The 23,472-nt window shown below is 35.3% G+C and overlaps 1 protein-coding gene across 5 annotated transcripts in view; it reads left to right on the top strand.

Annotated features, from left to right (window-relative positions):
* RhoGEF2 (Rho guanine nucleotide exchange factor 2) overlaps window positions 1–23,472 on the top strand; it is a 243,736-nt gene that overhangs the window by 25,945 nt on the left and 194,319 nt on the right. For all 5 annotated transcript variants that reach the window (XM_076131552.1, XM_076131553.1, XM_076131551.1 and 2 more), the window contains exons 2-4: window positions 19,692–19,785; window positions 21,701–21,844; window positions 22,975–23,048. In XM_076131552.1, coding sequence (XP_075987667.1) covers window positions 19,695–19,785; window positions 21,701–21,844; window positions 22,975–23,048 — 309 coding nt within the window. In that variant the 5' untranslated portion in view covers window positions 19,692–19,694. The remainder of the gene's footprint in view (window positions 1–19,691; window positions 19,786–21,700; window positions 21,845–22,974; window positions 23,049–23,472) is intronic.

The following is a 23,472-nucleotide window of genomic DNA, read 5'->3' as shown; positions in this document are numbered from 1 at the left end:
ATAATTCAACAAGTTTCTTAGTACTGATCATGTAATCGTAACAGTGTAACCCAGTTATAGTCTACCTCTATTAGTTGGTATCTATCTATCTGCGTCTCATAGTTTAGGAGTGCCCTACTAGAGATAACGCACATTCTATAATCAATGTTATTAATACGGTATCTTTGAATTGTTTTTATAATAATTGTTGCTAAAAGCTTGTCTGACGGCTCGTCTGTTGTTTGATAAAAAATACAAGAAAAAATTGTGTAAAAAATCCTGTTTGTTTTTCTCAAAGGTCATGTTTACTAACATTTTAACAGTTTTTTTGTATTTTTTACTACATAATTATACCCACTAAGAATAGTAGGCAAGCCTTTTTTGATGTTTGACAAGTGTTTTTGCGCAGCTACGTGAAAAATTCGGGTCGCATTTTTTTTGTATTGGTAGGTAACCTACTTAATCAGACATTTATTAGACAAGCGGTAATAACTTGTATTTATTTAAATTATTCAGTATTGTCGCGGAATACAGTGCGCTCAAAACAATTCATCACATTTGGTCTCTATTGGAAAACGTTTGTAGTTTACGTCACGTCATACTTTGCAATTAGGCAACTTCCTCAATGCACGATAAGTGCAGTACTAATGTTGCCACTACCAAAAAAAAATCACAGACAGAAAAACACAACACCATAATCGGCCGACTCGATTAATTTTGCATCCGATTGATATTCTACTCGATTTTGTGACCTATTTCTAAAGACCTTTAGCAGGTATGCGAGTAATACCTTGGCTTGCTATTTAACAGTAACAAACTAACATATTTTATGAACTTGTTGTATAACCGGTTGTTTGCCGATCGGTATTACCGTTTTGAATTATGATGGAGGCTTTTTTTGGTGAAGGGGTTCAAGGAACTGTGGATTATGTTGAGATAGCTTTTAACAAGAAAGGTTTAAAAGAGCAAGAGCTTTTGGAAGATCACAATAAGAGACGTGGCATACGGAATCTAGGGACAGCTCTCTTAAAAGATACTGTTGTTGTCTAGTAGTATTTTACAAAGTTTGTCATAAGTTACTAAGTTAATATTTATATTTGTTGTTTCCTAAACGAGATCCAGGAAATAAAAGTACTTACGTCGTAAACTTGTAAAACTAATGGAAAGCATTAAATTGAGTATTTTTTGTTTTTGCGTAGCCAGTCGCTTATTAATAGAATCGGAATTTATTCTCGTATCATAGCAGGTTTCAAACAACAGTTCATTTACATTGTATACCTGAAGCGTCTATCTGTCCATCATACAAATGTTTGTTTCAAGTGGTAATTGAACTCGCAACACGCAGCGCATTGCCAATGACGACCACTTTCTCAACGCACGTGCAATCATTGCACCCATGATTAAATCGCACGCGAGATCAACGGGGTGTGCGGCGCACTGCTAAGACGTAGTGCCCTATAACCCCTACTACTAGTGCCTACGATCATTATATCAATTATCCGACAAACGCAAATAATAAACAAATACTGTTTGCGTAACCTCGCCGAGGTTACAATGATTACATCGTCCAGTTTGTATGTTACGTCAAAATTTTAACGTGTTGGCTGTATGGCCTTGCTGTCAACGCTAAAAATGCGACAGAATAAAAAAAGTTATTCGCGCGTTCGATGTCATTCCCGTGCGATGAGTCATCGCGGGCGGACGTCTCCGCTCGCTTCACCGAGTAAGCCGGGTTATCGCTGTGATAATGATTTGTTTTTATTTCTCACAGCTTTGTAACGCCGGCTGTTGTTTAATTGAATGACAAAACAGATAAGCAAATGATGCTACGATAATTAGACTTATGTTTGTTTGTAAGAAAATAAGGGAAATTATGCATAATACATACAATAGACGTGCAAACTTTTATGTTATCTGACCAAATGTTTTATTAATACGCGTTAGTCATAATATTGTGATTTGACAGATGTGTTCTGGACGAGAATGTATGGTTGATAGCATACCATATGGTGTGATCTCACCCGGGATGATACTGAGAACCTACAGGGTAAAAATGTAAATTGAAATGAGTCACTGATTCGTTTTGTATCAACGTTTTGCCTTTAACCATCTCACGGTAGGATAGGGCTGGTATCTTTAGCAAGACCATAGAATAGTATTATAAGTATTTTAATTGATATCTTATGCTGTCAAAAAACTATACAAAGAAGAAGAAAGTTTGCCACTTGTCAGACTCTGGGTATACAATTTGGCTTATTCGTATACATAATTAAAGCATTTCACCATGTTTTTTGTCATTGTATGTTTTAATTACAATATTAAACGAGTTGTTTATGAAAGTTACGAGGCCAAGGTCTCAGCTATTGGTTACAACAAAATTATCACAGTTTTTTCCTCTTCGTAGAGTTTGGCCGTCTTGCAACGGGGTACGCTTTTTTACTATTACCTTCCTTTTCACTTACTCTGGAATTTTTTGCCCAGGTAGAAAGCAATAACGGGTATATCAAGAAATCCAGAAAATCTCTTCTGATTAACAGTCAGGAGAGCTTTTAAAGATGTATGCCATTTAAAACTATAATAAAAGAAAAATATAGACGAGGCTAAAAGATTTACAAGCAATGCACTACCGCCGCTTAACTCCAGTCATTTATGACGTATCAAACGAAATCTTATTTAGATTCAACACAGTACTTATACGGAGCGTGACTCAAATTCGCTGTTTGTTTACTATAAAACTGTAAAGTTAGTCACATCTGTGATTATCTAGAATGTTCTGTACCACGCAGTCTGGTCGAGTAACATGTGGGAATTATTTTAGAAAAATCCATAATGAAAATAGTATGACAGAACCACTTAATGTGAAAAAAAGCGTAAGGACCTACGATCGGGAAGAAGCTGTTGAAATAATTCAACACGTATCTAGACACACATCAAATTACGTATTTTCCACAGAAAATGCATTTTGGAGTCGAAAAAAGGGGAAAATAAGAAGAGAAGCTCATATTTCCTTATCAGTAAATCCCTTTTTATAACATACTGATGTAATTTTGGTAGGGCCACGAAGTGGGAGGGGAGTGGGAGTCGTCTTTTATATTACTGGACATTTCGAATTCACAGTACCTACGGATTCCATACTTTATTAAGACATTTTTTAAAGTTGTTAAAGTTACTAACGATTGTCTTAAAATTACAGATCTCAGCACGAAAGGAAGAATCTAAATATCATTGTGTATTATTTTCGGGTTAAGAATCCATAACTATCTCTTTAATATAGTAGAGGGGACTACATTTTCACTGTATCTATGTCTATTGAAAATGTTTTTTTCTTTACCTCAATTTAGTTCTCTCCAATTTCCAAAACGTTTATTCAACGAGGAGGTCACAATGCGTGCGAGCAATACACATACAGTATTTAGCATACGTTGTCCTAAAAATATTGGTATTGTTTACACAAATTACGTCAGCCATCAGCCCTGTGTCCGTGGGAACGTGACGTTTTAATGTTCTAGTTTTAGAGTGCATTTCTCGTGACTCACCGACTCCATGTACGAATTATTCTGTTTGGATATCATGACGACATCGCACATTTAATTATGTACCATGTACGTGATTCCTCAGGTAAATAATGTTAAGTTTTAGTCATACGGCTTGGGAGTGCCTGCCAGAAATACCGTACAACTGAGTACTGAATGGAAGGTATTTGGCAAGACGGAGTAATAAATTAATCCACAATTATGTAAGACAAATATAGCACAAAAACTTGACTAAGCTACTCAACGAACTTACCTTAATAAAATACGCCTCCTGTCATGAAAACTTTCAGTAGACATAAAACGCCCAACAAAAGCATTATCGCAGCAATTACAAATTCAGGCAGTTGTTAGTCTTTAAAAATTAACGGCTTCAGTCGAGCATAGCTTTGCCAGCTTGAATACCGCACTGCGACAATCGTTGCAGACTACATAAGCGTTCGTTTGTACATAAGGATAGCTGGATAGCTGAAAACTTCCCTGCGATGCCAACTTGTCGGGTAACTAAGTTGAACGCGAATGGACGATTTACGGTTTATGTGCAGTGCGGAAGGATTGCATTTTGGCATGGCATGGTGTAGTACTGCAGTATTTTTCAGCTTACATTTGATGAGGAAAAAGGAAAATTGTAGTTCAGTCTTTTGAAGTTTCTTTATGCTTTTGTAAGCCGAACATACAGCTTGATTCATCGCAATAGTTTTAAGGAAAAAAATTTCTCATTAGAAAGCCTTGTAATTTTCTGAAAACTGTAGAAGCTATAATATATTTGGTAGTCTTTGGGTGGGTTAAATAAGTGGCACTAGGTTAACTGCCAACCACGTGAGAAAGCAAAGCATACAGCAGACACTTTCAAATAGCTACTAGTACTTGAATAGTATTCGTAGACAAACTCGTGAACCAAAGCGAACAATAAAACGTAAGTGGTACATTACTTATGCGTGCGCGCCTGGTGAACCACTTAACTAGCCAGCGGATCCGGACGAATTACGCCATTGATGAAAGTATAAGATTATTATAACATCTACATAATGCATCAACCCACTTTCCACGGCCGTACCTTAGTACTTACTTTCTTTCTTTAATTGTTAGGTTCGTGTCAAAGTTGTGTAGATCACCCTAAGGCCTTTGACATGGTTGAAGTCACCAGGACCGATGTATCTGCCCGGTGTAAAATTGTTTGAGCAAGCCTTAGACATCCTGAAAGACCAATAGGGAAGTGTTCTTGGCGGTCGATATACGCTAGTAATTTATCATAGGTTTATCGGAAGATTACTTCCTTATTTATCGTTTACCATCTGGTTAGTGCAAATGGTTACGAGTGCTTCTACTTTCGAATAAAAGTCATAGAAGAAACGTAGAATTATGATTGGTGGGTGGAGTTTTCACCGGTACGTATGTAGGTGCGCTTGCGCAACATGATATGGGTCACGGTTTTACTCGAGTTTAGATTTTGATGAAACTTTTATTGCGTGATCTTTTGATGAGTTTTGTTTAGGTTCAAAGGTCTGGTCTCGTAGATAATTTTCTGAATATTGTTTCTTTTGTAAATGTTTTTGTCTGTGTGTATCTTTTGTAGATTTTGTAATGTCTGAAAATTCTGCTTGATTTATTTGGGAGTCAGTGCGATTTTAAAATTTTAGAAAGAAATGTTTTCTGATCTGTATTAGAATATCGTCGAAATGTACATTGCATTTCGCTGCTAAATACTTGACGGCGATATTTTGGTAAAGTTAATGTGATTTACTTATTGGGTACTTATCACTTGCAATGTTAAAACGTTTACACTGGAGGTCTGTACACGATAAATTCATTACAATTCAACCATGATACGGCTCATAAACAACGTCGGTGTCCACACGCCGGCGTGGACGGTCGGGCGCAGATAAAATCTTTATTTAACGCCGGCGACGCTCCGTCTGCGATATGACAATGCCGTGTGTGCTGTGTGTATGGAGTTTTAAAGCTATTGTCTGAATACACTTGCTGAAATGATTTTATTTTGTGCTGTACGCTATCAGTGAGGATAGATAGTTTTTGTTTAAGTTCGAGCTTGAGCACTTCCTGTCGTTTCAGGAAACCTCATATTTTGCTTGAAAAAATTTGCTATGTTGTGTATTATTATCTAAAAAGTACTTCATGCTACTCAAATATCGATGCATCTATGTGTTCGCGTGCAGCAATAAAATGTTCAGTTACACAGTGCTTTACGGGTACTTGAAAAAGATGTTAATGTTGTTTACCTAGAAGATAAACGACTTTGCAAACTTTCTATTGGGTTTAAGATTTTTGACAACTAGCTCACTAGGTCTACCCATAATGTAAAATACATTATCATTTTCGATTTATCGGGGTTAGAACCTTTTTATCATTGGAAAGGACACATGATAAACTAGTCCCAAAAATTAAGGGATATAAAAAAAGAATCCAAATTTTTGGGTGATTTTCAACAAGCTGTAACTCCGAGGAAAATGGTCGTACAGAAAAAATAAAAAAAACAAATTGTAGCTTCAAGTGTCTAATTTTTAGATATGACCATGAAAATTTTTTGTCACGGCCAGGTCTGGAGAAATCCAACGAAAACTACCAAAAAAAAATTTTTCAAAATTTTTTCCCTCCTAAAAAAAGGTCCACGGGCTTTAAAAATTTTTTTTTGATTCTTTCGTTCTAAATTTCTTTTAGAAAATTTAATCCTCTTTAATTTGCCGTATTCAAAAAGCCTGTACGACGATTTGCCACGGAGTTATCGTCAATCAAAGCAAAAAAGTTATTTTTGACTTTGATATTCAATAACTCCGGAAATAATGATCGTACAGGAAATCAAAGGAGGGTTTTGAAAACTGCACAATATTCTCTATAAGAAAATGTAAACATCTTCTAAGAAAAAACTTTTTTTTGAATTGAAACCTCGGACTGAAAAAAAGACAAAAATTCGCGAAATTAAGGATATTTGGATAACTTGGTATAACTTTGGATAAAATCGATGAACGAAGAATATAATCGGTAATTTTTCAACCTCAAAGTGTCCCCTAATATCCCTCAAAAATTCAAAGCGCTGCGATTTTTTTTTCATTGTGCCCCGAAGCTTCAAATTCTTTGTTGTTGCAAAAATCACCATTGTGAGCAATTTTGTGATTTTTATTCATTTTTTTAATAAACATTTTTTTTTCTCTCTAAAATCTTTATTTTTTCGATTAAAAATCAAATCGCGTGCCTATGCTCACTCCACGACATCGTCGAGCCCGATTGGCTTATGCGCATGACCATCACGATTGGGGTCGTAGACAGTGGACCAGTGTCTTATGGACTGACGAATCTCGATTTTGACTTCATGGCAGCGATAGACGATCTCTCGTTTTGCGATTTGCTTTTTAATCGAAAAAATAAAGATTTTAGAGAGAAAAAAAAATGTTTATTAAAAAAATGAATAAAAACCACAAAATTGCTCACAAAGGTGATTTTTGCAACAACAAAGAATTTGAAGCTTCGGGGCACAATGAAAAAAAAATCGCAGCGCTTTGAATTTTTGAGGGATATTAGGGGACACTTTGAGGTTGAAAAATTACCGATTATATTCTTCGTTCATCGATTTTATCCAAAGTTATACCAAGTTATCCAAATATCCTTAATTTCGCGAATTTTTGTCTTTTTTTCAGTCCGAGGTTTCAATTCAAAAAAAAATTTTTTCTTAGAAGATGTTTACATTTTCTTATAGAGAATATTGTGCAGTTTTCAAAACCCTCCTTTGATTTCCTGTACGATCATTATTTCCGGAGTTATTGAATATCAAAGTCAAAAATAACTTTTTTGCTTTGATTGACGATAACTCCGTGGCAAATCGTCGTACAGGCTTTTTGAATACGGCAAATTAAAGAGGATTAAATTTTCTAAAAGAAATTTAGAACGAAAGAATCAAAAAAAAATTTTTGAAGCCCGTGGACCTTTTTTTAGGAGGAAAAAAATTTTGAAAAATTTTTTTTTGGTAGTTTTCGTTGGATTTCTCCAGACCTGGCCGTGACAAAAAATTTTCATGGTCATATCTAAAAATTAGACACTTGAAGCTACAATTTGTTTTTTTTATTTTTTCTGTACGACCATTTTCCTCGGAGTTACAGCTTGTTGAAAATCACCCAAAAATTTGGATTCTTTTTTTATATCCCTTAATTTTTGGGACTAGTGTATATCCGGTGGTAAGGAAATGAAATTTAATTGATAGATCAATCACTTATTGGTGTCAATGTTAAGATTATATAAATTTCAAGTCTACTTCCACTGTTTTATAAGTAATTAATTAGATAAAATTATAATAAATCATAATATCGTGACATGTAATCGTAAAGTATCGAATTATAGTTGTTCATCGAATTATCACTTTTATCTATAATACACTGTTTATTACTTAATGATAGGGTCAGTATCTACCAAATGTTTATCATAATCTTTCCTCGTAATTATAGCGGTTATTTCCTGTTCGAAGAGTGTCGCAACCCATCCTTTTTTGGACATTGGGTTAATCTTACATTTTGACTACAGGTCATTTATTTTTATTATAGGGCAACACCCGAAATTAATTCTTAATAACATATGGTTGATAGCAAAACTGCTCTATAAGGAGTTCCCCGGCTTAAAAAATGTGTACCAAATGATATTGTTATAATTAACGAACGCCAAAAGCAAGTACTTAATTAAGTACCTTCTTATTTCTGAAAAATCCCGTGAATTTTACATTAATCTTAATTGTAAAAAAAATATATAAAGTGTTAACTATGCATTGAGAATCTGATTTTTCACCGCGGGCTCAGAAGTAGTTTATTATGTAAAATATTAGAGAATACAATTGCTGCTGCAGGCCACACGTGCAGTTAACATTTTTATCTATTAAAAACGAATGCTTCAATAAGTCCGACTTAACCTTTTCAACCCAGAAACCTTTTTCTATTCGCCAATGAACTTCAACAGCAAATTGCTTTTAACATCAATAAGTTACGATGGATAGAATTCAATTATTGTATCGGATAGCTCCGCCGCTTGTGTTTATTAATTTACTGGGATCAGACCGGCTGGCCATTGATGCCTGACATAGCGAGCAAATTGTGTTAGGATATCAATGATTTTGCGCTGAAAGGAAATATTTGTTTGGATTCTGCCGTGCAGTGTTGAGGGATAAAAGATGGAGTCGATGTTTGTTATTCAGAATTTGAGGAAGATTTAAACGAATTTGTAGACTTACAGCTCCATGTCTATGGGTTTGTAGGTACCATATATTGATTTTATAGGAAATCCGTGGATTTATTTATCTACTTACATATGCTACAAAAATGTAGAGTGGTGATTGCTTAGAAGAATAGTTTAAAACCTAGATAAATTAATCATTGCGGTTACGTCCAGCAGCCTAAATTTTGACGTAAACAATTGACATAGTGACATGAAAAGAGTGAAAAGTACACCTGTAACCATAATCGTAAAAAAATGCAAAAAATACCGTGAACAACCTCTTCGATTTATATTTCGAAATTAATTCTAAAATGCCTGTTAACATTTAGTAACCATTGTATTCTTTAACCTTTGATATTTGCAAAGAGCAAGCGATAAATTAATTGGTCAGTCTATCTTATCTGCGGAACGATTGTTTTTTAGCTAACTGCTCATCCCGGCCAAGGTTGCTTGCGAAATTTTGTCTAGGTTTTAAGGTTTTTAAGTACTATTTTAATTGTTAAAGACTTAGTGGTTTCTGCGCTAAAGCTAAATGCGTAGATTTCCTAAGATTAATTGTGATTTAAATATTGTTAAGTTACAAATTTGTAATCAACAATCTACAAGATACGAGGGTGTCATGTCTAGATATCAAATTCTAACTGCTGTTAATGAAGACGAACCTTTTGTCGGCATAAAACATTTTTATTGAACAACAACTCGGTTGACCCTTTTAACTTAAATGTGTTGGATGGAAGTTTATCAAAATCGGGTCATCATCGTGGTGTCTTGAAGCAAAAGTTAAGTATTGATCCGGTGAACCGTTGCCGTGTCAACGTTCTACAAAACTTAGTTGAAAGTCCAGTTTTATATAACTTCCAAAGCTTTCTTGAAAGACGGCTATAGAACTTTGGTAATAACTATAAGGTCAGACCAATTTTATGATCCCCAAGACCATCAACCGTTGTCTATATGATATGCGTCCAAGTCGTTTGGCCGAAGATCGGAAGGCACGGCAATTTGGAAGTTTAAGGGTAAATCACAGCAGTGCTATACTGATGTAGGATTATAGACTAAAAGAAAATTGACTCCATGAGGCCTCGAAGTAATGAAATACTAAGCTTCTTAAGAGCCTGGAGTGTCGTATTTTTATAAAAGATTCTCCTTCGCCTTGAGAGGCCCGTGTCCAGCATTCCGTGCCGGCGTCTAGCGGTGTCTGTCAACTAAATATTTACTTAAAAAACAGGAAGCAGCACGTTTTAATAACCAAAATCTATTTCAGTGCGCATCAATTATTTCATATTATAATTTTTTCTATACTTGTGGCTCCAGTGTATCTTGGCATGGTCTCCACTGTCATAGCGGCGGTTTGACGCGCGTGCGCTGCCAAAATTAATGTTTGCGTTTTCCCAGAAGACGTGCGCCCGCGCATCGTCGCACATGATCGCGCGATAATTAATATTTTGTAACGTTATTGTTGTGTAATAGATGTAAATAGATCTTGCGTCAAAATTTTATGATGGGTTGTCGTTGTTGGCTTGTAAACTGATTGGAAATTATTTTTTACGAATTTTAATGCTCCAGGCCTTGATTTAGTTTTCATATCCACGGATAGTTATGGGTTTATTCTTCAGAAAATATATTTTAGTTGTCCACAATTCCGCATGGCAAAATAAGATTATTTTCAAGCTCGAGGTGAACAATAACTTCAGAACTAACTCGTAATAACTTTATATTCTTAGAAGGAGCTCTGTTCTTATTCCTCGCAATATTTTCCACGTGTCAACCCAAAGGTCTTAGTTCAAACGTATAATAAAGGTCACACACACACCACCTGCAAAATGCGTCGCATTTTACTGAGGTAAATATAAAATCCCTTCGCACCTCATAATTTCCGCTCCATTAAAAAATATCACGTATTTTCTACGCATAACAGAAGCGGGGTTTTAAAAGGGGGTTAAATGTAGTCTAGTTAACCCTTTATTGATTGGTGACCCGTTATAACACTTTAGTCAAGTTGTAAGGGTGGAATGGGGTCGTTGGGACCTGTTGGCCACCCCTATTTTATGCTCTGTTTATGACTTAACGGTTGGTGCGTTTAGTGTTTTATCTAGATTATCTTGTTATGTAACACCTGAGTTCGTTTATATAAATAGATGGAATATTTTTTATTACACGTATAATGTTAGTGTGTCTATATTATTATTGTGTATACTAATCCTTCTAGCTATAGAGTTAGTTAGTTCTAGCATTAGTTAAGGAGGTTAGTGTGTTGCTGCGACTAAATCTGGGGGTGTTAGGTAGGTTTTTCTATTCCCTCGTAGATCTATAGTTTTGGAACGCCTAAATCTCTCTTTCGTTTCAAGAGGAGACCCTTGCTTAGCAGTGAGAATGATTAGATACCAAGTATCTCTCATAGTTATACATTAACAGTCTATCCTAAAACTATTAAGACTGTTTATTTATACATAGTAGTTTAGTCTCTGTTATTTCTTAGCTCTTGTACATTGTGTCAGGTGACTAAGTATTATGTCAGACAACCTTTGTTGATTACTCACACTGTAATCATAATCATGGTCGTGGCGTGATATTACGAATATTTCTAGTCATAGCTAAGAGCTTATTCTAGTGAACTGTTCAGTTGAATATACTGCTGACATAAGAGCCACTCCTTGCCAATTGCACTTGCTTAAATGATCAGTGAGGTAAGCAACCTGTGACGCGAACACTAAAAGGATGAGTGACTTTTTAAAATTGAGTGTCTAGGGAAGATGCGTAAAATAGTCTCTATTAGTTCCGATTGCCTTAATTCAAAATTACAACATTGTCGTTTTGCTAAGTTTAGTAACGCTAGTTTTAGAACTTACTAAGCACTATAACGTAAGTTTAGAATTTTATTATAAGTCGTTTCGAAGGCAGCTTTTTTATTTTTGAGTTAAGTTTCGATGACGAGAGAAACATGTATCCCAATACGTTCACGTTTCACAGTTTCTCTTATGTCCTGATGAAAATAAGAGCAATTTAAATACATTATTAATCTGCAGTTGCATACATTTTCTTCCTGCGAAGAATCTTCTTAAAGAACTTTTATGCTATGCTTAACAGTACAACTACTTTAGATTCTCGTCTGCATTGTGTCATCACCCTGTCTCATATTTCGACCGTATGCAAAAGTTTCCAACTACAGAGCTTGAATTAAACATGTTGAAATAATTACTGGGCTTTTTATTTAGACTGCCTCCGTGGCGCAGTGGTTTAGGTCGCCACGCCGATTCCACTGCAACGGGAGGTCGTGGGTTCGATTCCCACACGGGACAATTATTTGTGCGATCCACAAATAATTGTTTCGGGTCTGGTTGTGCTTTGTGTCCGTTGTTTGTATGTTTGTAAAAGTCCCCGCGACACAAGAGCAATTCTTAGTGCGGGAGTTGTCTTTTTATAAAAGAAAAAAAAGAAAAAAAGAACACAGACGAGACTGAACGGCGTCGAGGAGATCCAATAGAATTTTAAATAGAAAATGTATCTGGTAACTGGACTTTTGCTATAAGCCTTTATTTTGGAAGCTTTCAATTTGTAAATTTTGCACTTATTGTGCTTAGGAACGTACCAAAATTGTGACACGTGAATGACTACATATTTGTGTCTTAACTTCTTCTGTCATGTCAACCACTTACCATAATGATACCTATTGCAGTTGTTAACCAGAACTTGATGATATCAACGGCATTATTCGTCGCCAAGTGACCCTCAGGTGTTAAGTTTGTGGGGTATAGAGGACATAAATTAACTACATACTTTCACGCTTTACTTTGCCTACATTAGTAGAATCATTTACTTTGAAAGATTATATTTTGTAATGTATCTTACTGCGGATATATCAAAAGCTTGTAGAATTTCACATACGTATCTAGCAAGCAGTGTATCTATGTCTATAAGAAAGAGGAACAATGTTATGCATTTAGAACTTTGAACTAAATTTCGACACAGCTTCTACTATCTACTGCAAACGTAAACCACACCGCGTTACCCAAACAAAACCCATTATAAGCACATTCATGTTTCGTGATCATTCAGACAACGTACACGAACTCGTGAAAACAATTCAATGGACTTGCAAACAAACAAATATAAATCAGAACAACATACTGGATATATCAGCCTTTCTTCCAACTATGTTGGAGCAGGCTTTTAGTTTCACCGGATGCAGCTGAGTACCAGTATTTTACATGGAGCTTCTGCCTATCGATTCTCCTCTACTCAATTACCTGGGTAAAACGATACCCCTCGGTACGATTGGTTGTCAGACTTTCAAGTCTGTGCCTACTGGTAACTACTGTCAATTTTTTTTTGCCGTGCCTTCCGAAACACGGAGGAGCTAGGTCTGTATAACATGGTCATCTACCCACAGAACAACCTCGGCAAGCGTAGCTTAGCTTTAGAGATAGAACTACGCCGGCTGTTGTTACTTAGTCACGGGCTCCTCTATGATCGCCATACTGGATAAAACAAAAACTCATAAAATAAACTTTCAACTTTAATAAACCATTAATAAAGACTATTTTTGTACATAACATGTCTTATTTCCTGTTTACGTATACGGTTCCTATCGCAACAGATTCACACATTTTATCGTAACACCATATTTTACTGGATCCCCTTTGATATGGGTTTTTATGGCGTTTTGTTTCAACGAGTAGTTATTGGTTTACGTGATTGGAATTCAGTTGCATTGATGTCTTTCCTGAATTACAGTGGTAGTCTAAGATAGGAAGGAATTTTGTGTACTCAGTACTGCTTAATTGAGGTTTTATGGTTTCAACGTCTGATTTACACTATCCTGTGATTTGCGGTAATATCCGTCTTCTTGTTGACATTCCAGACTTAATTCAAGATTGTTCAAGGCGGAAAACGGAAAATTAATCTTTGTATTTGGCAAGCCCTTTGTATTTGCCTTTGTACTAATGATTTTTTTCGTACGTCACATCTTTACGTTCTTGAATAATGAAATTCCGCAGTTTTATAAGGCAGAAGTTCCTTAAAATATTTTAAGTTTCCGGTAGATCACATCTGTTATCATCTTTTATAATAAAAATATCTAGGTAGATATTTAGATCTTTGCCTAATTCCAGGGGAAATATACCTCTTTTGGGAATAGTAGAAGTCTGATTTCCTTCATTCAATAAGAAGACCTGCTGTTTTGAAGAACAAACTTCTCAATAATATACCAATTAGTAATATCCATCAATAACACATAATAAATTCTCACATATGCTCTCCAAAGTACCCACAGTTTCTTGGCACCATCTTTATTATTATAAATCATTGTTATTATTCATTTGGTATTTATTCCTGCCGTTCTGCTTTACGTTTATCTAGATTTAGTAGCCATTGCCTAGCTTTTGACTAAGTGCTTGATGCTGTTTAAATCCTTTATCAAAACGCGGCTCTTTTGGTAATTTTCCATTTGCAGTAGAGATAATAATCACTTGCTACAAGGGTGAAGGAAAACATTGTGATGAAACCTTGCATGCTTAAAATAGTTTGACGCATTTCTTGAGAGCATGCTAAGTCCCCAACCCGCACTTGGCCAGCGTGACGGGCTCACGGCCTAGCCCTTGCCCAGCAGTGAGATAAAAAAGATTTCCATAAGAATTTGAAATGAATTCCATTATAGCTTAGTTTCTAAGTTTACCTAGCTTTTTCACGGTTAAACTCCTCTCACTCGATTTAAATTAGTGCAATACCTATTTAGGCTACGTACTTTTCGCTTGTTATCCAAACAATAAACGCTAGGAAAGACGACTATCAATTAGAAATCGATAAGCCTTCTTCTCTTTCTGACAAACTTTACTATGCCATCGACCCATCTTACCACGGGTTCACCAAAACACTCTAATATTGAATTATAATCATATTAAGTTATACAACACTGACCCGTAAAACAATTTTGTCTAAATTGACGAGCGGCCGACCGAATATAGAGCGATCGATACTGAGTTTGTGGTTAATATTTTATCGCCGTTGCAGGAATGACGATATTACTCAATAACAGTAATAATTGTCATGCACTTAACGGTAAAACGGAGACCGACAAATCATATTTTTTATGTAAGACAATGAAGTTAAATGTAGGTAGGATAGAAAGTTATTATTTTCAGGGCTAGTTTAACAGTTTAGGAAAAAGTGTCGGATAACCTTTTTACTGGACGAAGTAAGCAGCAAGCAAATTAATAAAGACTATTGTCAAAATTTTCTTTTGATAGTTAGCCATAGGAGGTAACCAAGTATTTACCCAAACCAAACCGCTATATTCCCCTTCGCGTCGTGTTCTTCATTTCTGAGGGTCGTGATTGGATGTGATGATTAGATTCATCATGACAGAAATCACGCTTTTTACTTGTAACTATATTTTATAATGAATTCTAGGGCTCAATAGGTAGCTACAGCACTGAAGTTTTGAGACTTATTATCACTACATAGTATAAAACAAAGTCGCCCATTTTGTCTGTAGTCCCTTCGTATGCATAAAACTTTAAAACTACGCAACGGATTTTGATGCGGTTTTCACTAATAGAAAGAGTATTTTCTCCGACAGGTTTTTATATATAATTGAAATACATTGAAACTATATTAGCTGAGTTATAGCGATTTATGTCCAAGAAGTCAGAAAAAAAATCTAATTGAAGATTGCATTTGTGCGTGCGCCGCTTATACCGTTGGATACAAGTAAGAACAATGTATAGCAAAAACATTGGTCTTTATTAGTTCTACAAAAAAGTCCGCGATGACATATATCCAGCTTTTTTATTTAAGTCACAAAAACTACTTTTCTGTATTAAAAAAACATTTAATTCGTTGGGTGATGTTTAACTGGTGATATAACCAATAATACATATATCCTTATCAAAATAAGTAAGTTCATCATCACGAGCATTTAATTTAGATTATTTTTGCAGTTTACAGTGTGTTATTTAGACATATAGTTTAGGAGATATCACGATATTAGTATTGCGGCACGGTACGGGCCGGCCGCGGCGGCGGGGCAAACTGTATGTCGCTCCTTCAAGAGTAACCTCTCGAGAAAACATGTTTGTATTGTCTAATGACAAAAAAGCTGTGAACGTTGTATATAAAGACATTCTGTAATATAATAATTGTTGTAAAGATAAAATAAAAATGTAAAAAGTAAATAAGTTTAAAAAGTAGGTACACAACGTTAATCTTCTAAAAATTAATTGTTTTAAGTAAATAAAAAGTAAAAAAAAGTGCATAAGGAATATAAAAGACACAAAAAGTACTAAATCAAAAATTAAAATAGATAGTGTACCTACATAAATAAAGTACAATCTAATACTTACATAAAAAAGGTAAAGAAAAAAAAATAAAAAAAATAACATGTATATCTACCTACAGGTAGTTTTTAATTGTAGATAGTCTTTAATTTTAAATATATGGGAAACCTTTCTCATCGTTAAAATGAAAATGTATGTATACCTTATATTATATTTCAAAAAATGTAGACAAAGTTAATCTTCTAAAAATAAATGTAAATAAAAAATAAGTAAAAGTAATAAAATGTAGAATGTAAATAATTTAAAAAGTAAACAAGAAAATAATAGTTAGATGTATATAACAAAAGTAGGTACTTAAGTACATAAAAAAAAAAAACAAAAAATATAAAAAAACGGTACATAAAAAATAAATAATATTAAAAAGTAGGTACTACGACTTTGATCTATACATATAAGACAAAAAAAAATCTGTACATTACTTAAATATTTTTTCCAAAAACTGATAGGAGGGGCGGAGATGCGGACCGGAAGGGGGGGCGATCAAAGAAGAGTCACAGAAACCAAAAAACATTTTAATATTTTAAACGCGGTTAAGGGAAAGAGAAGTTATTGTGAATTGAAAATTAGTATCCAATATGTGTTGGTGTGTTGACTGTATTTGTCGAAGTAGCGGGATACACGCAAGCGAAGTTGCGCGGGTCAGCTAGTTGTGTATAAACAAGGCTTTTACTCAACAACGAATAGAAGTGCACTGATTAGATAAATAGATAGAGACGATTAAACCAAATAGGTAAAATACCAATGTGTATGCGTGACAACTATGATTGAACAATCGTCATTACATAAATGTAATGTAATAATAACTTGTCGTGTATGTAATGTGAATTCTTCTTGAGCGTCGCATGTGCGGCTGAAGACTGCGCACGCGCACGCACGGTGTTCCACGTTGGATGGTCAAGTTTTACGTGTAACTGACCCTGGTGGTTTTATTGAGTAATCTTTGCAGTTTTATCTATTATTTAGGATTATTTTGATAAAAAAATAAGTTTAAGAATGTTGAAGCTTCTGATTGTATTTGAATATTAGCATTAAGTTTTTTACGTGCAGTTTTTACGATACCTTAAACTTTCTAGGTATTGGCATACAAGAGTTACAAAGTTGGAGAAAGGATATTTTCCTGTTAACTGCAGAATATAGTTATTTTTATTGATTACTCTTTTGTTTTTAATTAATATGACACTTGTGCTACAATCGGTATATATGAGCCATAGAGTCAGGGAAAGGATTTATTTCTTTTGGCTAGGTACTAAACCCAGGCTTTATTTATTATTTGCTCTTATGTCTATAAATAATGTGTCACTTTTACTACAATACGTCTAATAGTGGACAAACAAATTATGATGTTTTTACGTCACCACAAATATTTAATGATTGTTGTTCTGGCTTCCCCTTCTCATTTTTGCGAAGTAAATAATATGACCATTTATGTCACAATAGTAAATGACCCCATTTTATTCCCATAATAAAACAGTGACCCGTGTCCAATATCATAGCAATATACAAGTTTTAGTTGTAATATAAAAGTGATGACCTTTTCCGCCATAATCGTGCGTTATGTCGCGTCATCTGCTAATAGTTTCGAAGGAAATGGGTTTTATGCCCGTGATGGTCCTTCCTGTGTGACTAATGCTGTTGTTGCTTGTTTCCACGTGTCATGAGGTTGAGGCCGTGGTTATATGATGGTGTCGATTTTGTAGGTCTAAATGTGGTAGGCATTTTTGCAAAGGTCAGAGTGTAAAATTTTGGTTGATCGTGTGATGGTTTAGGAAGACAATTAGATTGCTATTTAACAAGCAATGTTTGGTATAAAATTTACAAAATTCTAATATTTTTAGGTGACCAGAATATTGTGTCATTCGCGGTTTTGAGTTTAGGTGAATGTAGGGAATTGTAGTAATAGCACAGGAATATTTAATTTTGTTTGTTTTTCTTGCTGACCTTGGTCTCGGGATGACTGATGTAATCTATGGTATCTCATTACATACGTGTTTTTAGTTTCAATGTTGTCGAAAGGACAAGAAGCATTAAGACATGTCAAAATAGTTTCTTTCCTACAGACAAACATCTGTAAATTGATGGAGGAAGTCGCCTAATTACATGTTATATACGCAAAGTTTTTATGCTGTGTTGAGGAAAGCGGTTATTATTATTGACAGCAAAATCTTAATTATCAAGTCTTTCTCAGATCTCTTCTAGTGCCTACCTAAATAGAAAAATGCAATTTAAAAATCTTTTATTGTACCTGTGTATCCCTGCACTGATGACTAAGGAATGAACTTTATTAGGTAACTAACAGCTTCCTTTTATACGACATACAATACCATTGCTACTATCAAATTTACCCTGAAGTACTAAACACAACTACCAAACATGGACCTGAAGATTATACAATGCTAAAAGAGGGACTTTTGAGTAAAATTACTGGTAAACACGACCCAGATTTAAGAACATTTCTTATTAATTGTATTCGTAGCATAACGACACAGTTTGGCAGAATCCCTTCACAACCGTTAGTGGAGATCGTAAAGAGAATGTTTTCTCACAAATTATACGATATTCACTTAAAGACGCCCAATAATTTAGTTGAATAACAGATAAACGTCACGTTTATGAGTTGTTTCTGTAAGTTATAGTGCGGTACCGTGATTCACAGGGTTTTGCATATTATATCGTTACTATTGGCTTATTTCTACACTTTGAGCCTTTCGAATTGTTATTATTTATTTATTTGCGGTTTTAGTATTAGTAATCGGCTTAATGGTTATGTGGTTCGTTTTGGTGGGAAGATTTCTCTTTCAATTAAATGTAGATCGTTTTAAACTTTGACTTTAATTCTCTGATATCGTAGGTATATTAAATTTATTTTCTTGTCTTATTGTGTGTGCCCCTGACTTTCCACTTTTCGGTTGGTTCTTTCGGTCTCTTGAATAACAGCAATTTATTTTTTGTTTATATAGAAATCGTGCTCGTAAAATAACTTGGGACTCGTAAACAACTTGTAATGTACTAGCAATACGGCTGTTAGGTACCTTTGTTTTGCCATTAAAGAATTCGCTTTCACCGATCAGGAAACGATTAAATAGTGAAGTAAGCGACCATAGGCGCGGCTCTTTAATTAATAGGTGACTATGTCCGAAGTTTTTCCTTGTTTTTGGATGTCTCAGCTCGTTAAATGTTCTGCGTCAAAGAGTCTTTATGCAAAGTCAAAGGTTTCCAAGTGGCTTGAACTTCTCAAGTTCGTAGCTTCAGCGAACAAACATTTTGCTACTTAACCACGTTTTGACGATAAATATAGATATTGTAGAATGGAAAATAGGTAAGTAGTTGTACACTACTGAAATATTGCTTCGCGTTTAAAAACTTTCTTTATCACTCTCCTTTCTTATTTTTATGCGATGGGTCTTACGATACTAAAAGGAATAGCCACATAATTTTAACGTCTGAATATGTTTACAAGCCGAATGATGGAGTATATTAATGCCGTCCCCGCCATTTCTTTCTTAATTCTCGGCGCAAATACAATAGATTAAGATACGGATTTTTATCAAAACACACCAAAAACTGTTTACAATAAAATCTTGAATGTTTATTTACTTGTATGTAAAGAGCTTTAAATAACGTATGTATTGTGTTGTTCCAGGTGATGCTGGGCGGGGCGGTGTCGCCGGGCGGCGACGACTTGCTCACCGTCACCGTCGTACGCGACGAGCATGGATATGGAATGAAAGTCTCCGGTATGACATTGTTTACTAGTACTATCACACTGTGTACGTTTGAGTATGCTAGAGAATTGATGTCTGAGTATGCTAGTCAGCTGACTACTGAGGGCCAAGTTCATAATTTATGACGATAGTTAAATGAAATTAAATTATTCCATACGCAACATTTGTGCATCGTTTGTTTAGATTGGAATGGAATCGACATTATATTAGGTCAAAGTTAAGTTTTGAGTATATTTTAATGTCGAGAATTTTTTGGCCTACTGTAGTGTTATTCCTTATGAAATACAACGAAACAATATTTTGTGTTTGAAGTGCGAATGTGGTCACATTTTTGGCTAGCCATATTCGACCCAGGTACCTTACGTTAAGGATGCTGATGAATTTTGTATATAAAATTTCTCCATAGTTAGCTTGATAGTGTAGTAAAAAGGTCGCATTTCTGTAGCGCAAAAAGGACACAACACCATAGCTACTTTGGAAATGTACCTACTATGTGTCGATTTTATCGAAACTAAATAACGCCGATTTCAAATCAAGCCATCATCACTTATAGTACACAAAACGTTTGGCTTGGTCTTAATTTTGATCACGGCTCTATGCATCTCAATTTCCCACAGCTAGTTTATCCGTTTGCAGTACCAATTAGTTAGTTACTAAACAGAACGATTTACAACATATCCCGATACACAATTAATTTGTCCTGTCGACACATTCGATGTATCGTTTAATTAATATATTTCGCAACGCCACGCTACGCGAACGAGGTGTTACTTCATAACTTGTTCTGATATGTATCGACTAATACAAATATATTACCATTCGAATTAATAAGAGACTTTGTTGGTTAACCATTGACAGTATAGCTGCTAAATTATTTTTTATATTTACTCATAAATCTAATGATAAATACACATACATACATAATATCACGCCTGTTATGCTCTAAGTTGTAGACAGGTGTATGAAATACACCCACGTTACATACACCATTTACAATTTCAGCCCTATGTAACAGGGACCTTATTGTCATTTACCGGTCACGTTACTAAATTCGGGCTTCAATTGAGATTAAAATATAAATAAAAAAAAGAGCAATAGTATTTTGTCCAACCCGGGAAATTAACCCGGGACTTCATGATCATCAGTCAGATACACTACAGAACATGTCACAGAAGCAATCAAAATTACTATTCGAATAAAGTTACCTCAGAACGTGAAACTACGGCATTTAGAGTATCGTGCCTATGCAAATAAATTCCTAGCAGCCGTCAAAAGGTTTCAAAGATGTCTAAAGATTGTCAGACGCAGTGAAAGCTGCATTCAAGCGACGTCAAAACCCTTGAATGTCACCGTTTATTTAATTCTTGAGTATTACACACGGTTTGAATGCGTTATTGCGAGGTGATGGCTACTTCACTTTGGTTTAGTGTCTATTGAATGTTGGATCTTGTTGTTAGTAGGTTTTATGACAAGGTTCTTCGGGAGTTATCTCTTTATCAGTCGGTTTAAGAAAGTGGTTTTATATGCTGTAAAGAAATTCGACATAGCATGTCGAAGTTTATAACGGGATTTAAATTGACACCTGAAGATTAATCATAACTTTTTAACTCTCGCTTTGCATGTTTAATGTATAATAGAATACGGGAATGAACGCGAACACGCTTTATACCTTAAATGCCTAACGTTTTGGCGCAAGTTGCACTCGCGGTGGTAGGAGGCCGGAATTTCTTAAAAAAAAAAAACTGATCATGAATTATACACCTAAAGATTAAGACAGAAATGTAATTGGTGTGCGAATAGACAATTTCATTTTAAACTTCTGAGTTGCATATTTATTAATACGTTTATAGCCTTTGTAGTCGTGGTTATGCTATTCTTGTTTTCAAAACAAATTATGCGTTATTTATTTATTTTCTTGTATTTCTAGGTGACAATCCGGTGTACGTTCAATCAGTGAAAGAGCATGGCGCGGCGTGGCGGGCTGGTCTCCGCGCTGGCGACAGGATCCTGCGCGTGGACTCCGTGCCGGTGCACCACCACACGCACCAGCAGGTCGTGCACATGATACGAGGTGAGGACCTGGAGACATCACTTGCTGTTTTGATTTTTTGCAAGAGCTTACATAGGCGTGTAGGTGTTTGGAAGTATGGAGCTTGTCGCAGCTATGGGACATTCAGACATGCTGATAAAGTACCTACACAATTAACGTCTAAAAATCATATAGTTTATTTTAGATAAATCGCTGACCGCTGATGTTTCCTGCTGCTGATGCTTCCGCTGATGTCCTTAAGAAGATGAGGTTTTGATTTCGTGCGGTTCCATATGAATAAAGAAAAATGTGTTTGGGATTTCCCAATCAATCGGGCCTTTGAGATTTACTTGAAATACAAGCTAATTCAAATGTTTTATTTAATTTAAATTAAGTTATAAACACGATTGCAAAATAAAATTTCGTTGATGAGTAAAGAATTAAACCGGAATAATAATTAAATTAGTGACTAACACTTGATTAGATATTCCACACGTGTTTGTCCCAAAATACTTTGGAAAATCCAGACTCCATATTATATTAGTGTTGCCATACATTGTGTTCTACAGTCACGCTCTAATATAATTTTCATAGCGAAACGTCGTGAGAATTTTAATGATGGCAATACTTTTTCATGGAGTAATTAAAAGACATGAATTATCTAACAAATAGTCTCGTCTCTTGCTGCATGTATTGCAGTCATCGGATTGTTTATACTTGATTAGTTTTAATTAATTTCTAATGAAATATTTCTTTGTGTTTCTTTCATAAATTGTTCATAGGGCGTTGATATAATGGATAAAACGACTATCACCTATTGTCGATTGTGTTTTAATATTTAATTGTGTATGTTAAGCGGAGACACCAGCTGTTTACTATTACTTGAGTAGCTGAGAGCCTTTGATAAGCATCTGGTTGCGTACTATGCTGCTAGTTTTTTTTAAGCTAGTTACTGAAGGGGAAGAGAAGGGAAACAAGGACTGAAAAATTCAGGTGACCATGACGTTAAATGATAGTCTACTTCTTATCGTATTTATATACCACTACATGGGCAACCATCTGTCGAATGACCGCGCCAAGCGTTGCTTAACTCACAGATCGTTTACCGCCCGGTGAGCGCGACTGGCAATGGGCTATGATAGTGATTAATGTGTGGTTTCATAACGTTTCAGCGAACCCAACGACAGTGCTGACGGTACAACAGAACATGTCAAGACACAAAATCACAGCGCCCGTACCTGTTAATGTAAGTACCCAAACCTATCGCTGTTTTATTATTTAGTAAGGATCTGCTCCAGAATGAGGTAGGGTAGTCTACCACACGGGCTAGGTGGTGGTAGAAAGTTTGTACCCATTCGAAAACTGTGTAAAAGAACTTTAATTGAAAACATCGCGATGCAACCTTGCATGCCTAAGAGTTCTTTAGAACAGTTCTTGAATGTCTATATGCAAAGTCCCCAACCCGCACTTGGCCAGCGTGGTGTACTCAAGGCCTAAATCCTCCCTTATTACAGGAGAAGACTAGAGGCGACCCTTGCTCAGTGAATAAAATAAAATAAATTTTACCGCTGGGCAAGGATCTTCTCTCGCAATGAGGGAGCGGTGAGACATTAATAGGTCGAATTTGTTATATGTTTATTTATATGAATATAAACTTGATCCAGTCAGCT

The sequence above is a fragment of the Anticarsia gemmatalis genome, chromosome 26 (assembly GCF_050436995.1).
Source record: "Anticarsia gemmatalis isolate Benzon Research Colony breed Stoneville strain chromosome 26, ilAntGemm2 primary, whole genome shotgun sequence".
NCBI classification, from domain to species: Eukaryota; Metazoa; Arthropoda; class Insecta; order Lepidoptera; family Erebidae; genus Anticarsia; species Anticarsia gemmatalis.
This window is presented reverse-complemented; position numbering and strand designations above follow the sequence as displayed.